This window comes from Cucurbita moschata, unplaced genomic scaffold (assembly GCF_002738365.1).
Source record: "Cucurbita moschata cultivar Rifu unplaced genomic scaffold, Cmos_1.0 Cmo_Scf00048, whole genome shotgun sequence".
NCBI lineage: Eukaryota > Viridiplantae > Streptophyta > Magnoliopsida > Cucurbitales > Cucurbitaceae > Cucurbita > Cucurbita moschata.
The window spans coordinates 469,142-487,534 of NW_019268564.1; the positions used below are offsets into that span (position 1 = coordinate 469,142).

The 18,393-nt window shown below is 36.1% G+C and overlaps 3 protein-coding genes across 6 annotated transcripts; 1 reads left to right on the top strand and 2 right to left on the bottom strand.

The window, feature by feature from the left end:
- Nucleotides 1–2,768: 2,768 nt before the first annotated feature.
- LOC111435189 (putative calcium-binding protein CML19) lies at nucleotides 2,769–3,286 on the bottom strand. Its single transcript, XM_023072560.1, has one exon. The coding sequence runs from the start codon at nucleotides 3,284–3,286 to the stop codon at nucleotides 2,861–2,863; it is 426 nt and encodes a 141-aa protein (XP_022928328.1). The 3' UTR covers nucleotides 2,769–2,860.
- A 2,227-nt stretch (nucleotides 3,287–5,513) lies between these two features.
- On the top strand, nucleotides 5,514–8,977 carry LOC111435183 (probable adenylate kinase 7, mitochondrial). The gene is made up of 4 exons (XM_023072555.1): nucleotides 5,514–5,946; nucleotides 7,275–7,415; nucleotides 7,581–7,808; nucleotides 8,511–8,977. Exons 1-4 carry the CDS (start codon nucleotides 5,599–5,601, stop codon nucleotides 8,661–8,663), a joined length of 870 nt encoding a protein of 289 aa, XP_022928323.1. The 5' UTR covers nucleotides 5,514–5,598; the 3' UTR covers nucleotides 8,664–8,977.
- A 902-nt stretch (nucleotides 8,978–9,879) lies between these two features.
- On the bottom strand, nucleotides 9,880–17,082 carry LOC111435159. Of its 4 annotated transcripts, none has more exons than XM_023072513.1 (9): nucleotides 16,983–17,082; nucleotides 15,477–16,420; nucleotides 13,456–14,345; nucleotides 12,483–12,780; nucleotides 12,128–12,352; nucleotides 11,577–11,750; nucleotides 10,890–11,075; nucleotides 10,687–10,800; nucleotides 9,880–10,518 (listed from the first exon to the last, which is right to left on the bottom strand). In XM_023072513.1, exons 2-9 carry the CDS (start codon nucleotides 16,173–16,175, stop codon nucleotides 10,210–10,212), a joined length of 2,895 nt encoding a protein of 964 aa, XP_022928281.1. In that variant the 5' UTR covers nucleotides 16,176–16,420; nucleotides 16,983–17,082; the 3' UTR covers nucleotides 9,880–10,209. The 4 variants fall into 4 exon arrangements, with proteins under 4 accessions (XP_022928281.1, XP_022928284.1, XP_022928282.1 ...); XM_023072516.1 differs by having other exon boundaries at nucleotides 15,477–16,415; nucleotides 16,983–17,073; XM_023072514.1 differs by lacking the exon at nucleotides 16,983–17,082 and adding an exon at nucleotides 16,555–16,810.
- Between the last annotated feature and the right edge of the window lie 1,311 nt (nucleotides 17,083–18,393).

An 18,393-nucleotide genomic window follows, 5' to 3' on the forward strand; every position in this document is an offset into this window, starting at 1 on the left:
TATGAAATTATGATAAATATTTTTCTATTAAATTTTAATTCATTTAATTCCTTCAATTACTATAATTAGTTAATTAATTAATTAGTTAATTAATTAAGTCATAGTTGTGGGTCCCACTGACTTTGTGGGTCAAAATGACCTAAAAGTTTGGTAGAAGCAAAGTTAGAACTTTATTGGAGTCCTAAATTACTATTAATTTATTACCCAATTTTATAAATTAAAAATAGATTAAATTATAAATTTAATTTTTAATTATTAAAGCATGGTTTGATAATTATTTTATTTTTTATTTTGACGTTTTTAAAAAATTAATTTATAAATACTATTTTGTTATTTATTTCTTTTAATATGCTTTAAAAATCGAGAGTTTCAGTGTGTTGGATAGCCCCTTTAATTAAGGAGAGTTTCGTGTTGCTCGTCACTCGCTGAGGTCAAAGACAGTGTCGAATCGTCATTATAGGATTTGTAGTCATCTCTTCAAAATTGGCTCTTTAACCAATGGTTCACCGTCTACTAGGGAGAGGTTTTCACACCCTTAGAAAGAATGCAACCGATGTAGGATTTCACAATCCACCCCCCTTTTGGGGTCTAGCGTCCTCACTAACATTCGTTCCCGTGTCTTATTGATGTGGGATTTCACAATCCACCCTCCTTTGAGGCTCAATGTTCTCGTTGGCACACCCTTTGGTGTCTGGCTCTGATATCATTTGTAACAGCTTAAGCCCACCGCTAGTAGATATTACTCTCTTTAGGGTTTTTCTTTTGGGTTTTCCCTCAACGATTGTAAAACGTGTCTATTAGGGAAATATTTCCACACCCTTATAAATAATGTTACGTTCTTCTCTCAAATCGATGTGGGATCTCACGCATAGAGAGCAAATTCGACTCGTGAACGATTGCAAGTGAGGATCGATACTTTTGCACCAATACTGTTGCAAGAAACACTTCCTTAATAGACACGTTTTACAAACGTTGAGAGAAAGCCCAACATGAAAACCCCAAAGAGAATAATATCGGTTAACAGTGGGCTTGAGCTGTTACAACCCTAAACCCTTCGTTCGAGTCTCGCAACCTCGTCGTTGTTTGATGGCCCACAGTCCACCCCCGTTCGATACAAATTAAGATCTCTCAAAGTTCTCTGTCCCTAACAGATATATTTGGTTTCCTCCCCAAACCAAAACCGAAACCGTTCACCATCGTTTCCCGTGGTCAAACCCCGCAAAGTACAAGATCGACCAATTTTTTTTATTTGGAAAAACTAAACACATCAATTTGACGATCTGTTTGGTACAACATCGAAAAAAAAACGAACCAATATCACCCTAGCTATTATCGTGACTACAAACCGACTTCTAAGGTCTTATTTGTCTTTTTCAATATCTAGATTTATTAGGAGAAAAGGAGTGATAGTACCTCGTTAGCAACTTGGTCTCAATAGCAATCTAAAATAAATTAATAATTAATAAATATTAAATTAATTTTTTTTAATTATAGACATATATTCTCGATTAAAAGTTTAGACATTATTAAACTAAAAATATTATTTTATTTTTTAAATACACTTTAAAATTATTTTAATTCCTAATTTATTAATAAAATTGGAAAAATAATAAATAGTGGTGGAAAAATAAAATTTTAATTTATTATATATATAATATATATTATATGTCGGCAAGCTTTAGTGGAAAATATCTTTCATTATTATTTTAATAAAATATTTTTTTTATAAAAAAAAAACATAAATAAAATTCAATGAAGTTTACATCATTGACTCTATCAATATATATATAATTCACAAGTTGTCACATTTGTTTATTTAATCTCATATCTAACATATTTTGGATGTGAAAAGTCCTAAATAACCCTAACATAAATCTAATCGACACATAATGTATATTTTAAGGTCGGAGGTTAAATCTTCATATAACGCCCGGGTAAAAAAAAAAAGATTATGTGTAACAGTTTAAGTTCATTGCTAGCAGATATTGTCTGTTTTTGTCTGTTGTATATGGTTTTAAAACGTTACTAGGTAGAGGTTTTTGTACCCTTGTAAGAAATGTTTCGTTCTCCTCTCCAACCGATGTGAGATTTTACAATCTGCCATCTTAGGAGCCTAGCGTTCTCGTTGGCATACTGCCCAATGCCTGGTTTTGATACCGTTTGTAACGGTTCAAGCCCATTGCTAGCAGATATTGTCTGTTTTGGCCCGTTACAGATAGTTTTAAAACGTTACTAGTGATAAGTTTTTACACCCTTGTAAGAAATGTTTTGTTCCCCTTTTCAACCGATGAGAGATTTCACAATCCACCCCCCTCAGGAGCCTAGTGTTCTCGTTGGCACAGTGATCGGTGTCTGCCTTTGATACCATTTGTAACAGTCCAAGCCTATTGCTAACAGATATTGTCTGATTTGGCCCGTTACAGATAGTTTTAAAACGTTACTAGTGATAAGTTTTCACACCCTTGTAAGAAATGTTTTGTTCCCCTTCCCAACCGATATGAGATTTTACAATCCACCTCCCTCAGGAGCTAGTGTTCTCATTGATATAGTGCTCGGTGTGTGGCTCTGATACCATTTGTAACAGCCCAAGCCCATCGTTAACAGATTTCATTAGTCATGGTCCGCAACATATGGGCTTTTCAGTGAATAAATTGGGCTTTGGCCCACTGAAACACATAGTAAATGAATCTAAGTTCTAAATATTACAATATTTAGTTAATGGAAAATAATTTAAAATTAGATATTTAATCAATTTGAGCATAGTTCAACTAATTATAGACAATACGCTTTGAACAAGTATGATCGTGACATCTATAGTTCAACCGATTCAAACATTTAATTTTAACTTTAATGAATTATATCATCCCATCATAACCTTAAATTCATCAAAACTAAGAACACCGTCACTGTCAAGGTCAAACTTGGCAATCATGGCCATACAATCCTCCAAACTTACGAACTCTCCTAATTTCTTCAATGTCCTCCTCAAGCTCACCGCTGTAATCAATCCCGACCCATCCATTTCATACATTTTAAAAGCTTCTCTAAGCTCTTTCACCTTCTCCTCCTCCTCTCCGTCGTCGACGAACCTCTCAAACTCCTCCACGTCAAGTCCACCGTCTCCATCCACGTCGAATGCGGCCACCACCTCCTCTGCCTCCACCATCGACACCTCCGCCCCTGATATCGCTGCTATACACTCCCGTACCTCGAACGGAGAAATCTTCCCATCTCCATCCGTGTCAAAATGATCGAACACTCTCTTGTAACACGATAACTTATCCATCTCGGAGCTAAAAACGATCGAGATGGATTGTGGGTTTTATATAATCAACAAAAATGCGTGTTGAAGGAGTGTGTTGTGAGCTTACTTGTTGACCAAGAAATTAAATTTAATAAAAATTGGATCAACTCGGCAAGCAAGTGGCATTCACATACAATTCTTATATTGAATTTTCCAAGTTGGATGAAAATTAATCATTATTTTAAAATTACAAAACTAAAATAAAAATTAAAACTGAAATATAATAATAATAATAATAATAATAATTTGTTTTATTGGCGTGCCGTCCAGGGATGTACATTCAATCTCCCGAACGATAAGGGTTGGGACGGGTTGGATTAGCATTTCGGGTAGGGTTGGGTTCATTTTTCTGAACCCGAACTGAATCGGTTCGATTTTGGGTTCGTGGATAAAACCTTTGGGTTGGCTCAAGCCAAATAAAAATATATAAATTATATTAAGAATCTTTCAATATTAACAGGTTTGCACGCAGACCAGTCATGTACATTTTTTTATTATTATTTTGTTTAATTTCTTTTATATTATTTTTAATTTCTTAGTTTAGGGCTTTGTCGGGTAAAATTTAAAAAAAAAATTGACAACTCTACAACCCAACCGGAAAATAGAGGGTTGAGTTGGGTTGTGAAAATTTTCTAGTTGGGTTTAGTTACCAATCCAACCAACGCGAACTTTTTAGTTGGGTGGTCAAAAAGATCCCTCAACCCAACCCAACTTGGACCATGTACACCATAGTGCCGAGAAGAGAAAAAAAGAGGTGACGATTGACCCTCACAAATTAAAAATAGAATATTGTTTTTTAAAATTATAACTTTAATATAGTTTCAATTTAATTAATCATAAAGATTAATTTAAATTTAGTTCCTATAGTTGACCATTTTTTAGCTCGACTATTTTAATTTGACTTATTTGTAGTTTGGTTCGCCTACTCTTTTTAGGTTTATACGAAGAACTCTTTAGGGTTTCTTACGTTTTCCATTACCTAATGTTAGAGGTAAAATTGGACGGTAGAGATAAACACAAAATACAAGAAAATTAAATATTAAATAAAATAGAAAAGGGAAGCCGGTCGACCTAGGGTTTATATGGGCCACATGTCCATCTTGCCCCCGGTCCATGTGACCGTAGTCTAACTCGATTCTATCCTCTTTTGACCTAATCCGAGACAAAAAAAAATCTAAAAATGTTATATAAATACTCTTCTGCCAACGAGATGAAGGTAAGCTCTACTTAATTTCCAAAATCTTTGTTCGTTAAATTTCACCTAGCTAACTTAAGCATCTGAGTCTGTGTGACAAGTATTACACCGACATGGGTCGAAGATTATATTTCTTGTCATCGACCCCACTTTTATATATATTAATAAAATGGACAAGTTTATTGTGAGATCTTACATTGGTTGGAAATGAAAATGAAACATTTGTTATAAGAGTGTGAAAACCTCTCCCTAGTAGACGCGTGTTTAAACCGTGAGATTGATAGTGATACACAACGGGTCAAACCAGACAATATTTACTAGCCGTAGACTTGAGTTGTTACAAATGGTATTACGGACAGGGTTCTATGGTCGGTTCGTGACCCCTGGATACCAAAGGTGTCCTTGGGGTGATATCGTAGTTCCTACGGGGTAGAGATGATGGGGTTGGTCCATGGATTTTCCTTCCTTTTGCCGCATTTCGCTCAAAGGGTTGAAGGAAGATAGTGCATCAAGCTGTTCGCAAGGGCCAACTTTATCCTCTTCTCCCGGGATCCCAGATGAGAGAACCCTAAGAGCCAATGAGAACGTTGGGCCCTAGAAGGGAGTGGATTGTGAAATTTCACACTGGTTGGAGAGGAGAACGAAACATTCCTTATAAAAATATGGAGACGTCTCCCTAATAGACACATTTTAAAACCGTGAGGCCGATGAAGATAAGTAACAGACTAAAATAGACAATATTTATTATCGGTTTTAGATGAAAAATCATCAGAAAAGGAAAATTAATTTTAGATCACAAAACTAAAATAATACAAATGTATTTATAGAATGTGGCATGTAGTATGACACGTGGCACCATGAAATGGTGGATTCAATTTTAAAAGCATGACACGTGGCGAATAGCCTTCCAAGAGAACCCTAAAACACGGGAGGAAAGAGAATGGCAATTCTGTAAATAAAAGAGATTTCAATGGCATTTAAATAAAACTTCATGTCTTAAACCTCATTTTCGTTTCTTCGGAACCACTGAATTTCTTGTTCTTTTCTTCTTCTCTTTTTCCCTTTTTTTCGTCTTAAACCCCAAAGCTCCGCCGCCGCCATGTCTGTTCTCAGCCACCTCTGCACGGTGGCGCGGTCTCTGCGCCACTGCCACAAGTCTCCGATCGCGAGAAGAGCGTATGGATCTGCGGCGGCGGTGGATTACGATTACTATGAGGACGACGAGGAATTCGAGAGAGTAAGTGGCGATCGGAGCCAAGGCAGGGCGATGGTGGACTCTCGAGGGTGGGTGCCGAGAAGAGGAGTGCAGTGGGTGGTTTTGGGAGACCCTGGCGCGAAGAAACATGTTTATGCTGAGAGGCTTTCGAAGCTTCTCGATGTTCCTCATATTTCCATGGGGAGCCTTGTTCGTCAGGAGCTTAATCCTCGGTCTTCTATCTACCAGCAGGTTCTTGTTCTTATATCTGATTTCACTCTGTGTAATGCATAACTTGAAATTGATGTATGATTTTGTATGAAATGGCTCGAGGTCTTGTATTACGCGTTTGGAATGGAAATTTAGTAGGTGAAATTTTATGGGGGAATGTATTTAGTTTCTGAAATTTAGAACTCAAGGATATAGAGGTATAACTTATAGAATAGTTTCTGAATTTGTTAACCTTTTCACTTGGATGTTTGAAACGTGATTTTAGTTAATTTTTGTGGCTAAATCATATGAAATTTCCTTCATCTATGATGTATCTAGCTTCAATTCTGTTCTTATTGTTTGGAAATTAAATGTAATCTTCAATCTTTTGACCTGTTACAAAAAGACCTCCTAGTAGTAATCTTTTGATCTATTAAAAGGGAAGTTGTCAATACAATTGTAAATAGCTCCGTACGCTGGAGGCATTTAATTTTGTCTTGAATAAATGATCATATGATATGTTTATAGGACAAGAATGGTCTAATTTAGCACGACATGAGAAACAAATATTAGAAGGATATAGATAGATAAATAAAAGAAAGTGACACAATTTAAGCATTGAATTTGATTCATCGTGTGTGTCATTTTATTTTGTTTGTTTGACTGTAGCCAGCAATAGACAATGTCGAATTACACTGAAGAACAGGCTTGAACAAGCATGAATTTTTTGAAATCATGGGGATCCTTGTTGGTTTGTACGATGAGATAGGGTCATTTAACCTGTTCCCTCTCCTCCATTTCAGATTGCCAGTTCAATTAATGAAGGATCCCCATTTTATTTTGTTTGTTTGACTGTAGCCAGCAATAGACAATGTCGAATTACACTGAAGAACAGGCTTGAACAAGCATGAATTTTTTGAAATCATGGGGATCCTTGTTGGTTTGTACGATGAGATAGGGTCATTTAACCTGTTCCCTCTCCTCCATTTCAGATTGCCAGTTCAATTAATGAAGGATCCCCATTTTATTTTGTTTGTTTGACTGTAGCCAGCAATAGACAATGTCGAATTACACTGAAGAACAGGCTTGAACAAGCATGAATTTTTTGAAATCATGGGGATCCTTGTTGGTTTGTATGATGAGATAGTGTCATTTAACCTGTTCCCTCTCCTCCATTTCAGATTGCCAGTTCAATTAATGAAGGATCCCCATTTTATTTTGTTTGTTTGACTGTAGCCAGCAATAGACAATGTCGAATTACACTGAAGAACAGGCTTGAACAAGCATGAATTTTTTGAAATCATGGGGATCCTTGTTGGTTTGTATGATGAGATAGTGTCATTTAACCTGTTCCCTCTCCTCCATTTCAGATTGCCAGTTCAATTAATGAAGGAAAGCCTGTTTTGGAAGAAATCATCTTCAGATTGTTGTCAAAGAGGCTAGAAGAAGGCTATTGCAATGGTGAATCAGGCTTCATTCTTGAAGGAATTCCAAGAACAAGGAATCAAGCTGTAAGTCTCACTTCCTTGGGATGAATATGGCTTTTCTTCTTCATTTCCAACGAAGCTTTAATCTCTAATCTTCTTGGTGATTCTTCACTGACATTGTTACTAGAGAATACTAATACCAACTGGTGCTAAATCTTTCGTTTTCCAATGGGTGGTTCTTCTTTGTAGGAGATTCTCGACCAAATTGCAGATATTGATTTGGTCATTAATTTCAAAACCACTGAAGAGCCTTTGATTAGAAAGAATCTAGGTTCTGGGAACTTCTCTGGCTTACATGGATATAGCAGCATATGCAGCTCTGGGAGTAGTCAAAATCTTCAGCCACAGGACAAAGAACCAAAATGCCTTTCTGCTACCACAGAATATTCCTGGAAAGAAAAGGCCTCTATGGAGCAGGTAACAACATTCAACTCTTAAGTAGGCCTTCCAATATTTGAGTTTTGAATGTCGATGATAACGTCCGTGTTTATTAAGGCTCAAGGTGATTTAATGTCGTGGTTTTAAGCTTCCAAATGGTAAATTGAACCACGTAAAACTTTAGTTAAAATACCATTTTAGTCACATACTCAAAAACTTTTCTATTTTTGTTCTTATGTACTTTCGAATGCGTAAATTTAGTCTTCATACTTGTGAATATACTGAAATTTGGTCCTTGGTCCTTGCTGCCAGCTTATGGTTAACTTTTTCAGAAACAAATTAGTATCTATGAGTCTTCCCTTTATAAATTTATGAAACATATGCACATTGTTTCTTTCTACGTATGGAAATTATAATAGCTAGTTTGCCAATTTCAACCAAAATTAATTTCAAACTACCAATGAGGACTAATCTCAAGTTCTGAGATTTATAGGATTTATAGGATTTATAGGAAGTACAAAAACTAGAAGTTTGAACGTACGAGACTGACTAAAATTCTATGAGTCTTAAAGTACAAGGACCAAAATGATATTTTAACAAAACTAGCTTTGAAGTAGGCAAAGTCTTCTCGTAGATTAGTAAAGGTGAATCATAAAAGCCTTCGATAGCCCGTTTTGATGTATTTCTATAACGATCTAACAAGGAATACAATTCTGATCATATCCGTTTTGGGACTTTCAGAGGAAACCATTGGAAGATTACTACAGAAGACAGAGGAAACTTGTTGATTTTCAAGTAACAGGAGGACCTGGAGAAACATGGCAAGGGTTATTGGAAGCATTACATCTTCAGCATATTAATGCTGTTGGTTCTACACAAAAGCTAACCACTTGATGTGGCTCAAAGTTTTGGCTGTTCTTTTTTTTTTTACCATTCCGGCGTAGTAGTAAATATGAATGTGAGAGTGAATTGACATGACATGATGCAGGAGTTTTCCTCCGGCAAATATATCAAGTGTTGAAGTTTAGTTCAGTTAATATTTTTATTTATTTTAACCTTTGTTTTAACCATTTTTGTTTGCTGGATGCAATGTAAAGCAAACCAGATTGTGAGATTGTGAGTTTTGTAATGTGTAGAAGTGAGAAATAAGAGAGATATATAACGTTGTTCTCTCGTCTTAGTATATAAAAGCGGCATTTTTCATGATTTTTTATGGGTCGGCAAGGTTCTTTAACGGGTTGAATAAGATTATATGTTCGATTTACTGTCTGTTTTTTGTTGTAGGAGATCTGGGAACGTGCCCTATGAATACCTATATAAATAGGGTCACTATTTGCCTACTACTAGGTTAAGTAAAGGCGGAAGAGTGAATTTTAGATTATATCTGCTGGGTAGGCTGGATTGCGGTCTTGAAAAAATCTCTACGAATTCTTCTTTGCAAGAGACATCCCTATCTCTATGAATTCTTCTTTGCACGAGACATCCCGGGGTGATTTAGTAATGTCTCTTGGTAGCCTTGTTAAACAAATTTCAAAAAATTTCAAATTGAATAATTAGACGCCCTTAGGAGTCTTGTTTTCTCAAATTCCCGCTTTCCACTTTGATAAAAGGCTTTGACCTATTCCACGAGTAGACATTTTTCTCAAATTGAATATCTGGGAACGTGTCCTATGAATACGCATAGAAATAGGGTCACTATTTGCCCTACTAGGTTAAGTAAAGGTCGGAGTGAACTCTACAAATTCTTCTTTGCAAGAGACACTACAAATTCTTCTTTGCAAGAGACATCCTTGGGTGATTTAGTGATGTCTCTAGCAGACATGCTGGGAACTCAAGATCGTATAATTAGTTTACAAGACCCTCTTAGGGGTCTTGTTTTCTAAAATTCCCGCTTTTGACTTTGATAAAAAGCTTTGACCTACTCCATGAGCAGACATTTTTCTTGATCTAAATATATCCAACAATCTCTAAGATTTCAGTCTTTTCTTTTTCTTACGAGGAAGGACATATTATTTGTTTGTGAACATAATTTGGCCACGTGCATGTCAAGTCATGCCCCTTGATGATCAGATTCAAACTTTATAATTTTATAGTAAAAAATACCCATCAGTTAAACTATGCTCAAATTCAATTCAGATACATTACGCTATTTGCTATATGTAATCTTACCCTTGTTTAGCATTTTCCTTGCTACTCCTTGCTACCAATAATTCTAGTTTCACAAGTTCATTGCAAAAAAGAAAGGGATAAAAAATGGATCTCAGGCTGAACAATCCTACAAGAAACTCGGGTCACTTACTCTATACATAAATATACAATCCCCAAACCCACTGCTTAGAACACCTCAGTTCCTCATTTTGTTGCATTTATCGATCAACTTCTATCTAACTTTGTCATAATGAATTCTTCTTCTTTTTTTTTTCTTTTTTTTTTTCACTCGCTATTCACCCCACACGTCTCGAAGAAGATCATACCTGGTAGCATTGGGAGAAGTTCTACTAGCTGGTGTTGATGGAGAAATTGCAGCGTCAAGAATAGAAGCAAAGGGTGAGCTCAACTCATCTAGCTCGTCATCACTGGTGTTAGATTTTCTGAGCACTGAAGACCCGCTTCTTCTTAGCTCGGGCTTCGTACCGACCTCGCCAATGAATGTCACTACAGAAGCTACTGAGGGTGGATGATAGGATACAGAGGCTGCTGTGTGCGGGAGACTCGTGACGAAGTTGTCGTCGACTTCAGATGGATCCTCCTGTTGTAGAACAAAGGAACTTAGATTCTCATATTCTTTTAGTAACTAAGATAGGCATAATGATGAAGATGTGCCTTGGAATGCCACAATGATTTCACATCACAAGAGTAATGTAAGGGTAAGTGCTAAATTAAGGACCAAAACCATGAAGATCTATACTCAAGTAACCTCGATATCAAGAGCTTCAAGAACAGCATCAGGGATCGGGTCTTCGCAAAACTCGTCTGGAACAAAATGTTCAAGAATGGTCTTGATTACTGGTGCACTAAATGAAGGGCATACCTTCAAAGATATAGTTTGTGAAATGAGTACATGCATTGGAAGTTGAATAATTAATTAGACAAATGGGTAAAGGGAACCTAGAATTATACCTCTTTTCTTACCGACTGGCTCAGGAGCATGTCCTTAGGAAGCATCATGAGATCACTTAACGCATTCAGAAGATGGAAGGACTTGAGGGTGCTAGCATCTTTCCCTTCGTCGTTATTATTTTCATCACATTGATCATCGTCGTCCAAGCCAAAAAGATCAGTCAGCCATCTCGACCAGTTTCCAATCTGAACCATAGAAACACAGCTAATGCCCTGAGTATCTTTGGCAAGAGATCAAATCACTGGATATCAATCTAATGCATGCGCGCGCAGGCACGCACACACACAAAAAAGAAGAAGAAGAAGAAGAAGACAGGAGAACAGAGCTGACGCAATAATCATCTTTGAGAAAGAACAACCCACAACTACGAAATTGGCTTCCAAAAATATGCAAATTTTGGTGTAAGCACACGTTCTATTGAGAGAAGCGCAAATGTTTGTGACGTCATCTAAACAACAAGAAAGTGAATAGAAGTGCAATATATTGAAGGTAGGTGTGCATAGTAATGGTGTTCTCGCTAACCAAATGAGAATAGGAACAATAAGTAACTAACCAAGAAACAGATAAAAAGATGAAGAAGAAAGTGGTTCACAAGACAGAGAAAGGCAATAATGTTGAGCTTATGGCAAAAGAATCCTCACAAACCAATTTCATAGAAGACATCAACTGGGAAGTGGAAAGCTTACTGCATTTTTAAGTAGTGCACCAGCCCCGAAACTCGATTTTCCAACTGGAATCGGGAGAACTTTAGACTCGCTAATAGGGTCCGATACAGGATCAGTTGGTATTTCGTCGGCAGAATCACGAAGAATAGCATTGAACATTGCTGTATCCAATCTAGCGACACATTGCTCCATTATCTAATAACGAAACAAATATGCATTATAATTCCCTTTCTTATAACTATGACCCCACTACACTAAAAAATACATGTAATACATTGCAAGTGGTAAGTTCTAAAGCTTTACGAGAAAATCGTTAATAAATACCATCATGCACCTTCAAATAAGAAATTATTTGTAGACCGGTACTTATCAGCGTACTGCTAGCCTTCTAATAGTACTTAATTTAGGGTAAAAAGGCTCACCTTTTATCGAACAAATACGGTCACGAGTGTTAAAAGTTGGTTAATATCACATTAATGCTTCCTATTTGATTGATCTACAGATTTTCCCCTTGCTAACTTGATATAGAAGAATATAACGTAATTGCTTTAGGCAAAATCAATCAAACGTACCAATCTAGACAGAAGAGGCAAGCAACCACACTCATGTCCTTCAGCTCGAACGGGGCAAATTCTTTCACAGGCATCCTTGAAAGCTTTCTTCCAAAGGTCCAATGAAAAGTTCCCTTGATCATGATTGACTGAACTAGAATTTCTCTTATAGCTCTTCCCTGAGGATGGACTGGAAACTTGATTAATTGTGTTTGCTGACGCCGACTGCATATGTGGAGTCAATGTCTAGAAAAGAAAGGAAACATGTTAGAAAGTCAATACAATTTTGTGAAGTTATTTCAATTTTCTGAGTTCCCAGGCTATTTTTACTTTAATTTAAAGCGGAAGAAATGTAGGAAGGAAATGCATTTAACACCTGCCACCAGATGGACTCAATGATACGGGAGAAGATCCAAGCCTCAACCTTTTCTAAGGCAGATGTAAAAGTATGTATATCTTCCCAGTCACCAGAACTTCCATGCCTGCCATTTCCATTCTCTCTTTTGTTTGGAGACGCCGCTTTCCATTTTAGTGTAGATGCTGCTTTACTACTTTCCCAGTTAGCATCATTTTTGCTTGAATGAGATCCAGACGAAACTTGTGTTTTCAGGCTCACCGCATCCTGACTTACGATTGTTCTCAGGACTATTGAATTTGATAACCAGAAAGTCAATCTGTAAGTTATAGTTAGATACTGGGTTAGTAAGTAAGCTAGTTCATACAATCTCACTGCACATATCCTTGCCTTTAATGAATGTAATACGTCATGATCACACGTCGAGTTAAAAGCAAACAGAGAAACTTTGCCCTTTGATCCTTTTCAAAGACACATGATTAATATTATTAAGGCCCCATTTGATAATCATTTAGTTTTAAAAAATTTTATTTTTAAACATTGTGCTTGTTTTCCTCCCAACTTCTTTTCAGTGGAACATTTTAATTTTTAGCTAAATTCCAAAAAAAGAAAAAAAAAAGATTTTATGAATTAAGTTTTTAGTTTCCAAAACATGACTTGGATTTTGAAAATATTTGTAAAATGTAGAAGAACAATAGAAAGAAACTCATAGATGGAAAGGTAGAAGTCGTGTTTATAAATTCAAGTTTCAATAACTAAATGGATATCAAATGGGGTATAATATTTGCCTAATTCACTAAAGCTAAAAGACAGTTCTAAAAGAAAAGTGGATGCCAATACACCATAACCATGAATTGCAGCTATCTCCACTATTTTGGTTCTCCAAGCATGTGTGCTTTGGAAAAACAACATGCTTGAGGAGATGGATATGAACAATATTTAAATGGAAATATTGAACATCATAACTATAATAGTATCTTTTTAAAAAAAATACCTGGGCACATCATTTCCACAAGCTTTTGCTATCAAAACAAATCCAGAAACCACACTTCTAGCAGCATCGGCCTTCCGTGACTGAGAACTTTCTCTACAAGAATGAAGATACAGCCTTGAAAGACGCCGTGCTGGAGCATGGACCTTATTCATGGAACTTCCATGTTCAGCAACTATAGAGTAAAGAGCTGCCTCAATCGCTGCAGCTTCTCTCAATTCTCCCTCAAGCTTCTTTATCTTGTTCTGTAATTGTTGGACTTTGCTGTCCAAAACGGAATTCTTTGTATCCTTTGTATATGGTTTAGGATCCCTTCTTTCATTTCTTCTGACAATTTCTAAGCTGTTATCTGAATGTGGTGATCGAACTGACTTAACATGCTTTAATCTGTCATTTTTCTGAACTATGCTTGAAACTGCATCACTTCCCACAGCAATCTGCTTTACAGTATCGCCTTGTCTAGCCGAGAGATAATCATCTCCATCCTCTTCTGTTTCAACATTTGAAGCCTCCTGATAATTCCTCCCGTTCAATTTCCTTCCATTACTCTCCTTTGCCAAATGATCGGCAACTTCAACCTTCCCATGGTTGTAGATATCACTCTCATGCTGTTCATGTTTTGGAGGTGAAGAATAGTAAACTGTATAACTTTTTTTACCAGTTTTATCAATTGAAACTGAACCGACCTTTCGAGAGTTGGAGATAGAAGCACAATTTTCAGGACTTCCTGGATCAGAGGATAATTCTATTGATGAGGAGGAAGATGATTTCAAATTCAAACCTCCATGTTTTCCATTCTCTGGTGTCATATTCGATTTTTCAGGCTCCAAGTTTGAAATGGAGGCATGCTCCTGTCTATTATCAGTTCCATGAATCGACGTACTTAGGCCACCCTGCAGAATCATATCATGTATAGTTTAAAACATTAAATCCTATGAAGCAGTAGATGACATAAAGGAGAAGGATATAGGTCCAGTATCAGGCTTCACATTACATGAAATCACAAGACGTTGAGATCATTGATTAATAATAGGTTAGATTACAAGTTTAGTCACCAAACTTTCAAACTTGTCTCTCCTAGCAATTCTAATCCATCCAGTTTATATTTCCCTGGGGGTTTAATGCTGCTTCTGATGGTTTGGTCAAAGAAGGGCTTTGAAATCCAGAATGTCTATGCTATGGCTTTACAATTTTCTTTCTTGGCTATTATTTCTTGTTGATTCTGAATTTTCTGCACGTAATTTGGGAGGGATTTCCACCCTAGCTAATGATGTTCTCGTTTCAAAAACTAAATAAATTTAATGTCTAATAGGACTTCAAATTTTCTGGTAGGTCTATGAATTTTTTTATAAAAAAAATGTCAAGACAAAAAAATTGAAAATGCAAGGCCTACTAGATAAAAAATTGAAAATCCAAAGACCTATTCGCATAGAATTGAAAGTTTAAAAATATATTCTATACTTTTTAAAGTTCAAAAACTTATTTGACACAAAATTAAAAGTTTAAGAACTTATTACACGTTCTTTTAAGCTTAAAGAACCCAAAGATTAAAGGACTTAAATTACCTAAACTTGTAATTTAATCCTAACAATATATAGGCCAACTGAAAAGAGATTAAATATAATGTTCACGTATTTTAAAAGAAACTGTGGTCTTGATATCACAACAGAGCACTGATTACCGATTACTGTGCACACAGAGAGGAAAAAAGAAGAAGAAGATTAGAAGTACTAATTTTTGGGTCATTTTGGAAAGTTTTTTTTTTTTTAATATACTGTTAACTTAATTTCAGGGGGACAGTATGAATATACAATAATGCATTGTCATAAAAATAAATTTATCTGTAAGCCAGACAGCTAACATAACAATGAAAATGCCTCTGTTGAGGCTTAAAGTCTAAAGAGTAATGAAGCCTTACACTTACCTCAATGGTAGTCTGATGCAATAAAAGCCAGCATTGATTGTAGCAGTTACATACAAGCATGATGAAAGGGAAAAAAAAAACTATAAAAACAAATTAATACCTCTTCAGTAGGTGGCACACAACCATCAGGCTCTAAAGCAGAAGACGTAGTCATGGAAGAGTGGGATGAAACATCATCATCAGTGAAGGATGCAATCTTGTTTGGATCTCCATAGTCTGAGGCTGAAACAGATTCGCCATCAAAACTGTCCAATGACATCTTCCTGGATAGGGTATCCTTTAGTGAGTTGTTGGTTTGTCCTTTATAAATTGGCTGAATTTTAATTGACAACATTGGCTGAAGTGTGTTCTTGAAGTTCCTCTGGCAATGCACTGGAATAGCAACAGACATTACCTCTCTCACGACACCAAATTCAGCCAAATCTACGGTGGCACTAGCCAACAATTGGCCTTTAGCAGTCTTTTCTCTGCGAGACTCAAACAAGTTGAATTCCAAAATGTTCCTCTGGAATGTATCACCATCCTTGCCTCTAACAGGTATGTCCCGTACCAGAGCGACAGATAACTTAAAAGATTCATTGAATTCAATTTTTCCCTCGCCAACTATAGATCCAATGGTCGGAATAACAAGATTCGTAGATCCGGAGTGGCGATCGCCATTTTCCCATTGAATAAACACAGAACGCAGGGTCGTGAGCGACTGTGAGGGTGGCCAGGGCTTTATATCCTGAACATGGATCCTATAATCAGCGTGAACAATTTCACCTCTCCTATGCTTTCCTTTCAAACCAAGCACCATTGTTGAAGAACCGAAGCAGAGCCCTCAATAAACAATTTTCTCCAATATAATCAAAAGGTAAAGTAACCACATCACGATCTATAGCCGAACATAGCAAATCCCATAACAACTAACGCCGAGGAGAAACAAAATAACCATGCAAATTTTCCAGAATAATATCAAACAACAATCTCTTATCTAAAACGAACTCTTCCCCGGGTACAGCAACCAGCAGGCTCCAGAACGACCATCAATCAACACCTACACTGTAAAAATGAGCAAATCAACAAATCAACAAACCAACAAAACTCAAAACGCACTCATCAATAACCGCCGCAGAACCAATACATTTATTAATCGAAAAACAAAAAAAACAAAAGGTACGGTACTGCATTCGAACATTTCTCCGTTTCCTCGCTTCCAGAATAGAAAAATCCAAGGCTGCAACTAGACTAATAGCGAGAGAAATCTTTACTTCATAGTTGATTTTGCTTCAAGATCAACAACTATACTCAAACGAGTATGCTGAAGCTAAAAAAGGCAAGTAGACGAAGCTTGTGAGTAACTTCCAAAAGGTACTCCACTATCACCAGATCCAGATCAAATGCAATAGGACAACAACCGAAACACCAGAGAATCTCAAAAATTCAGAAAAAAAAAACCTCAAAACCATTCCTACGGAGCAGAATGCAAAAATTTCAAAGAACAGTTCGATTCCACCAAAAACGTAACCGACAAACCGCAATGTTGATAACGAAGTAGGCTTAAGAAGAAGAAGCTTGAAGCTAGAGAAACCGGTAACAATGGAGGAAAGACGGTGAAACGTACCGTCCTGTAAGGGGGACGGCTCAACCATTCCTCTCCACTGACTGAGACAGACCAACACCGGTGGTGAAGAAGAAAGCCTGAATTAAAAATACAAATAAATTAGTTATTATTATATTATTATTATTTTAATAAATAAATATAAATAATACAAAATAAAATAAAGTTGTCGAATTTTCATTATTAAATAAAAACCCAATAATGGAGCAACAGAGATTTATTTTTGTGCTAATTAATATTAAGAAAAATGCTGAATTAATAATTAAAATAATTAATAATTAAAGAAAAAAGAATAATTCCTTTTTGTTAGCTTTCGAATTTTTTATTTTTTTAAATTCCTTTTTTTATTTATTGTTTGAAATTGCGCATGATAACAAAATTGTCGGTAGAGGACTAATTCAATTTCCAATTAATTAAATAATATTTTCTTATTTTAATAATATTAGGCAGGTCTAGGGGTCTTACTAGCTTTCGAGTTTTGCGTTCATCCGTGGATAATTTTCTTCCGAGATAGAGATTTTTCATTTGTTGTCGCTCAACAACAGCAGGTTTCGCCTCTGCAGGCAAGAGACAACCGAGCGAATTGAAATATCTTAGTAGCTAGAAAAAAAGGGAGCAAAAGTGATTCTCGTAGTAGCAGGGAGCTGTTTAAAATGTGAAAACGGGATTGTGGGAGAGCAATACAAGCATCCACAACGGTTTTTCGAAGCAAGATGCTAGAGGGGACGAGTGTGTCTTGTCACTTACACGAGATGATGGAACTCCTCGGTTAGTCTATTTAGAATGAGTCAACTGATTAAAACTCTTTGTCGAAAAAATCATATTGAAAAAGATACCTTTTTTGTTCATCAAAATGATCGAGAATTCCACTCGATATGATGGAAGAATCTAGACGAAGCTTGACTAAAGGGTTGCTGTCTGTTTTTTCCCGTGAAACAGGGTTGGGAGCAAACAGTAACGGTTTACTTTTTTTGAGTTGAAAAATGTGTTGTTCGATGATGAAGGTCCCACATCGGCTAATTTAGAGAATGATAATGGGTTTATAATCAAACAACGCGAAACAAAGCCACGAGGGCTTAGGTTCAAAGTGGACAATATCATATCATTGTAGAAAATTGTGTTCATCTAATATATGAATAAATATTCAATTCAAAATATAATATTTTAATACTGAGTATAATATATATTTTATCTCAATAATAATAATAATAATAATTTCTCACGTGATATTTACATAAAAATGTAAATATTTAAATAATAAATAATGGAGATTAAATAGTAAGGAAATAAAATAAACTAAGAGGCCCAAAACGACACCGTATGGAGCGTTTATTTCAATGTAGTTTCACCTGCTCCGCACGTTGGCGGATAGCGACGCATTCACTAACTTGCTTTACAACTAATTAAATTAAAG

Bases quoted from the DNA above. Each gene is read 5' to 3' on its own strand.
- LOC111435159 (XM_023072513.1), bottom strand. From the start codon at position 16,175: ATGGTGCTTGGTTTGAAAGGAAAGCATAGGAGAGGTGAAATTGTTCAC. The intron at 12,353-12,482 runs GTGTTAAATGCA...TTTCTTTTCTAG, and splicing joins TTGAGTCCATCTGGTGGCAG to ACATTGACTCCACATATGCA. The intron at 10,519-10,686 runs GTTACTTGAGTA...GTTCTACAACAG, and splicing joins TTGAAGCTCTTGATATCGAG to GAGGATCCATCTGAAGTCGA.
- LOC111435189 (XM_023072560.1), bottom strand. From the start codon at position 3,286: ATGGATAAGTTATCGTGTTACAAGAGAGTGTTCGATCATTTTGACACG.
- LOC111435183 (XM_023072555.1), top strand. From the start codon at position 5,599: ATGTCTGTTCTCAGCCACCTCTGCACGGTGGCGCGGTCTCTGCGCCAC. The intron at 7,416-7,580 runs GTAAGTCTCACT...TCTTCTTTGTAG, and splicing joins CAAGAACAAGGAATCAAGCT to GAGATTCTCGACCAAATTGC. The intron at 7,809-8,510 runs GTAACAACATTC...TGGGACTTTCAG, and splicing joins AAAAGGCCTCTATGGAGCAG to AGGAAACCATTGGAAGATTA.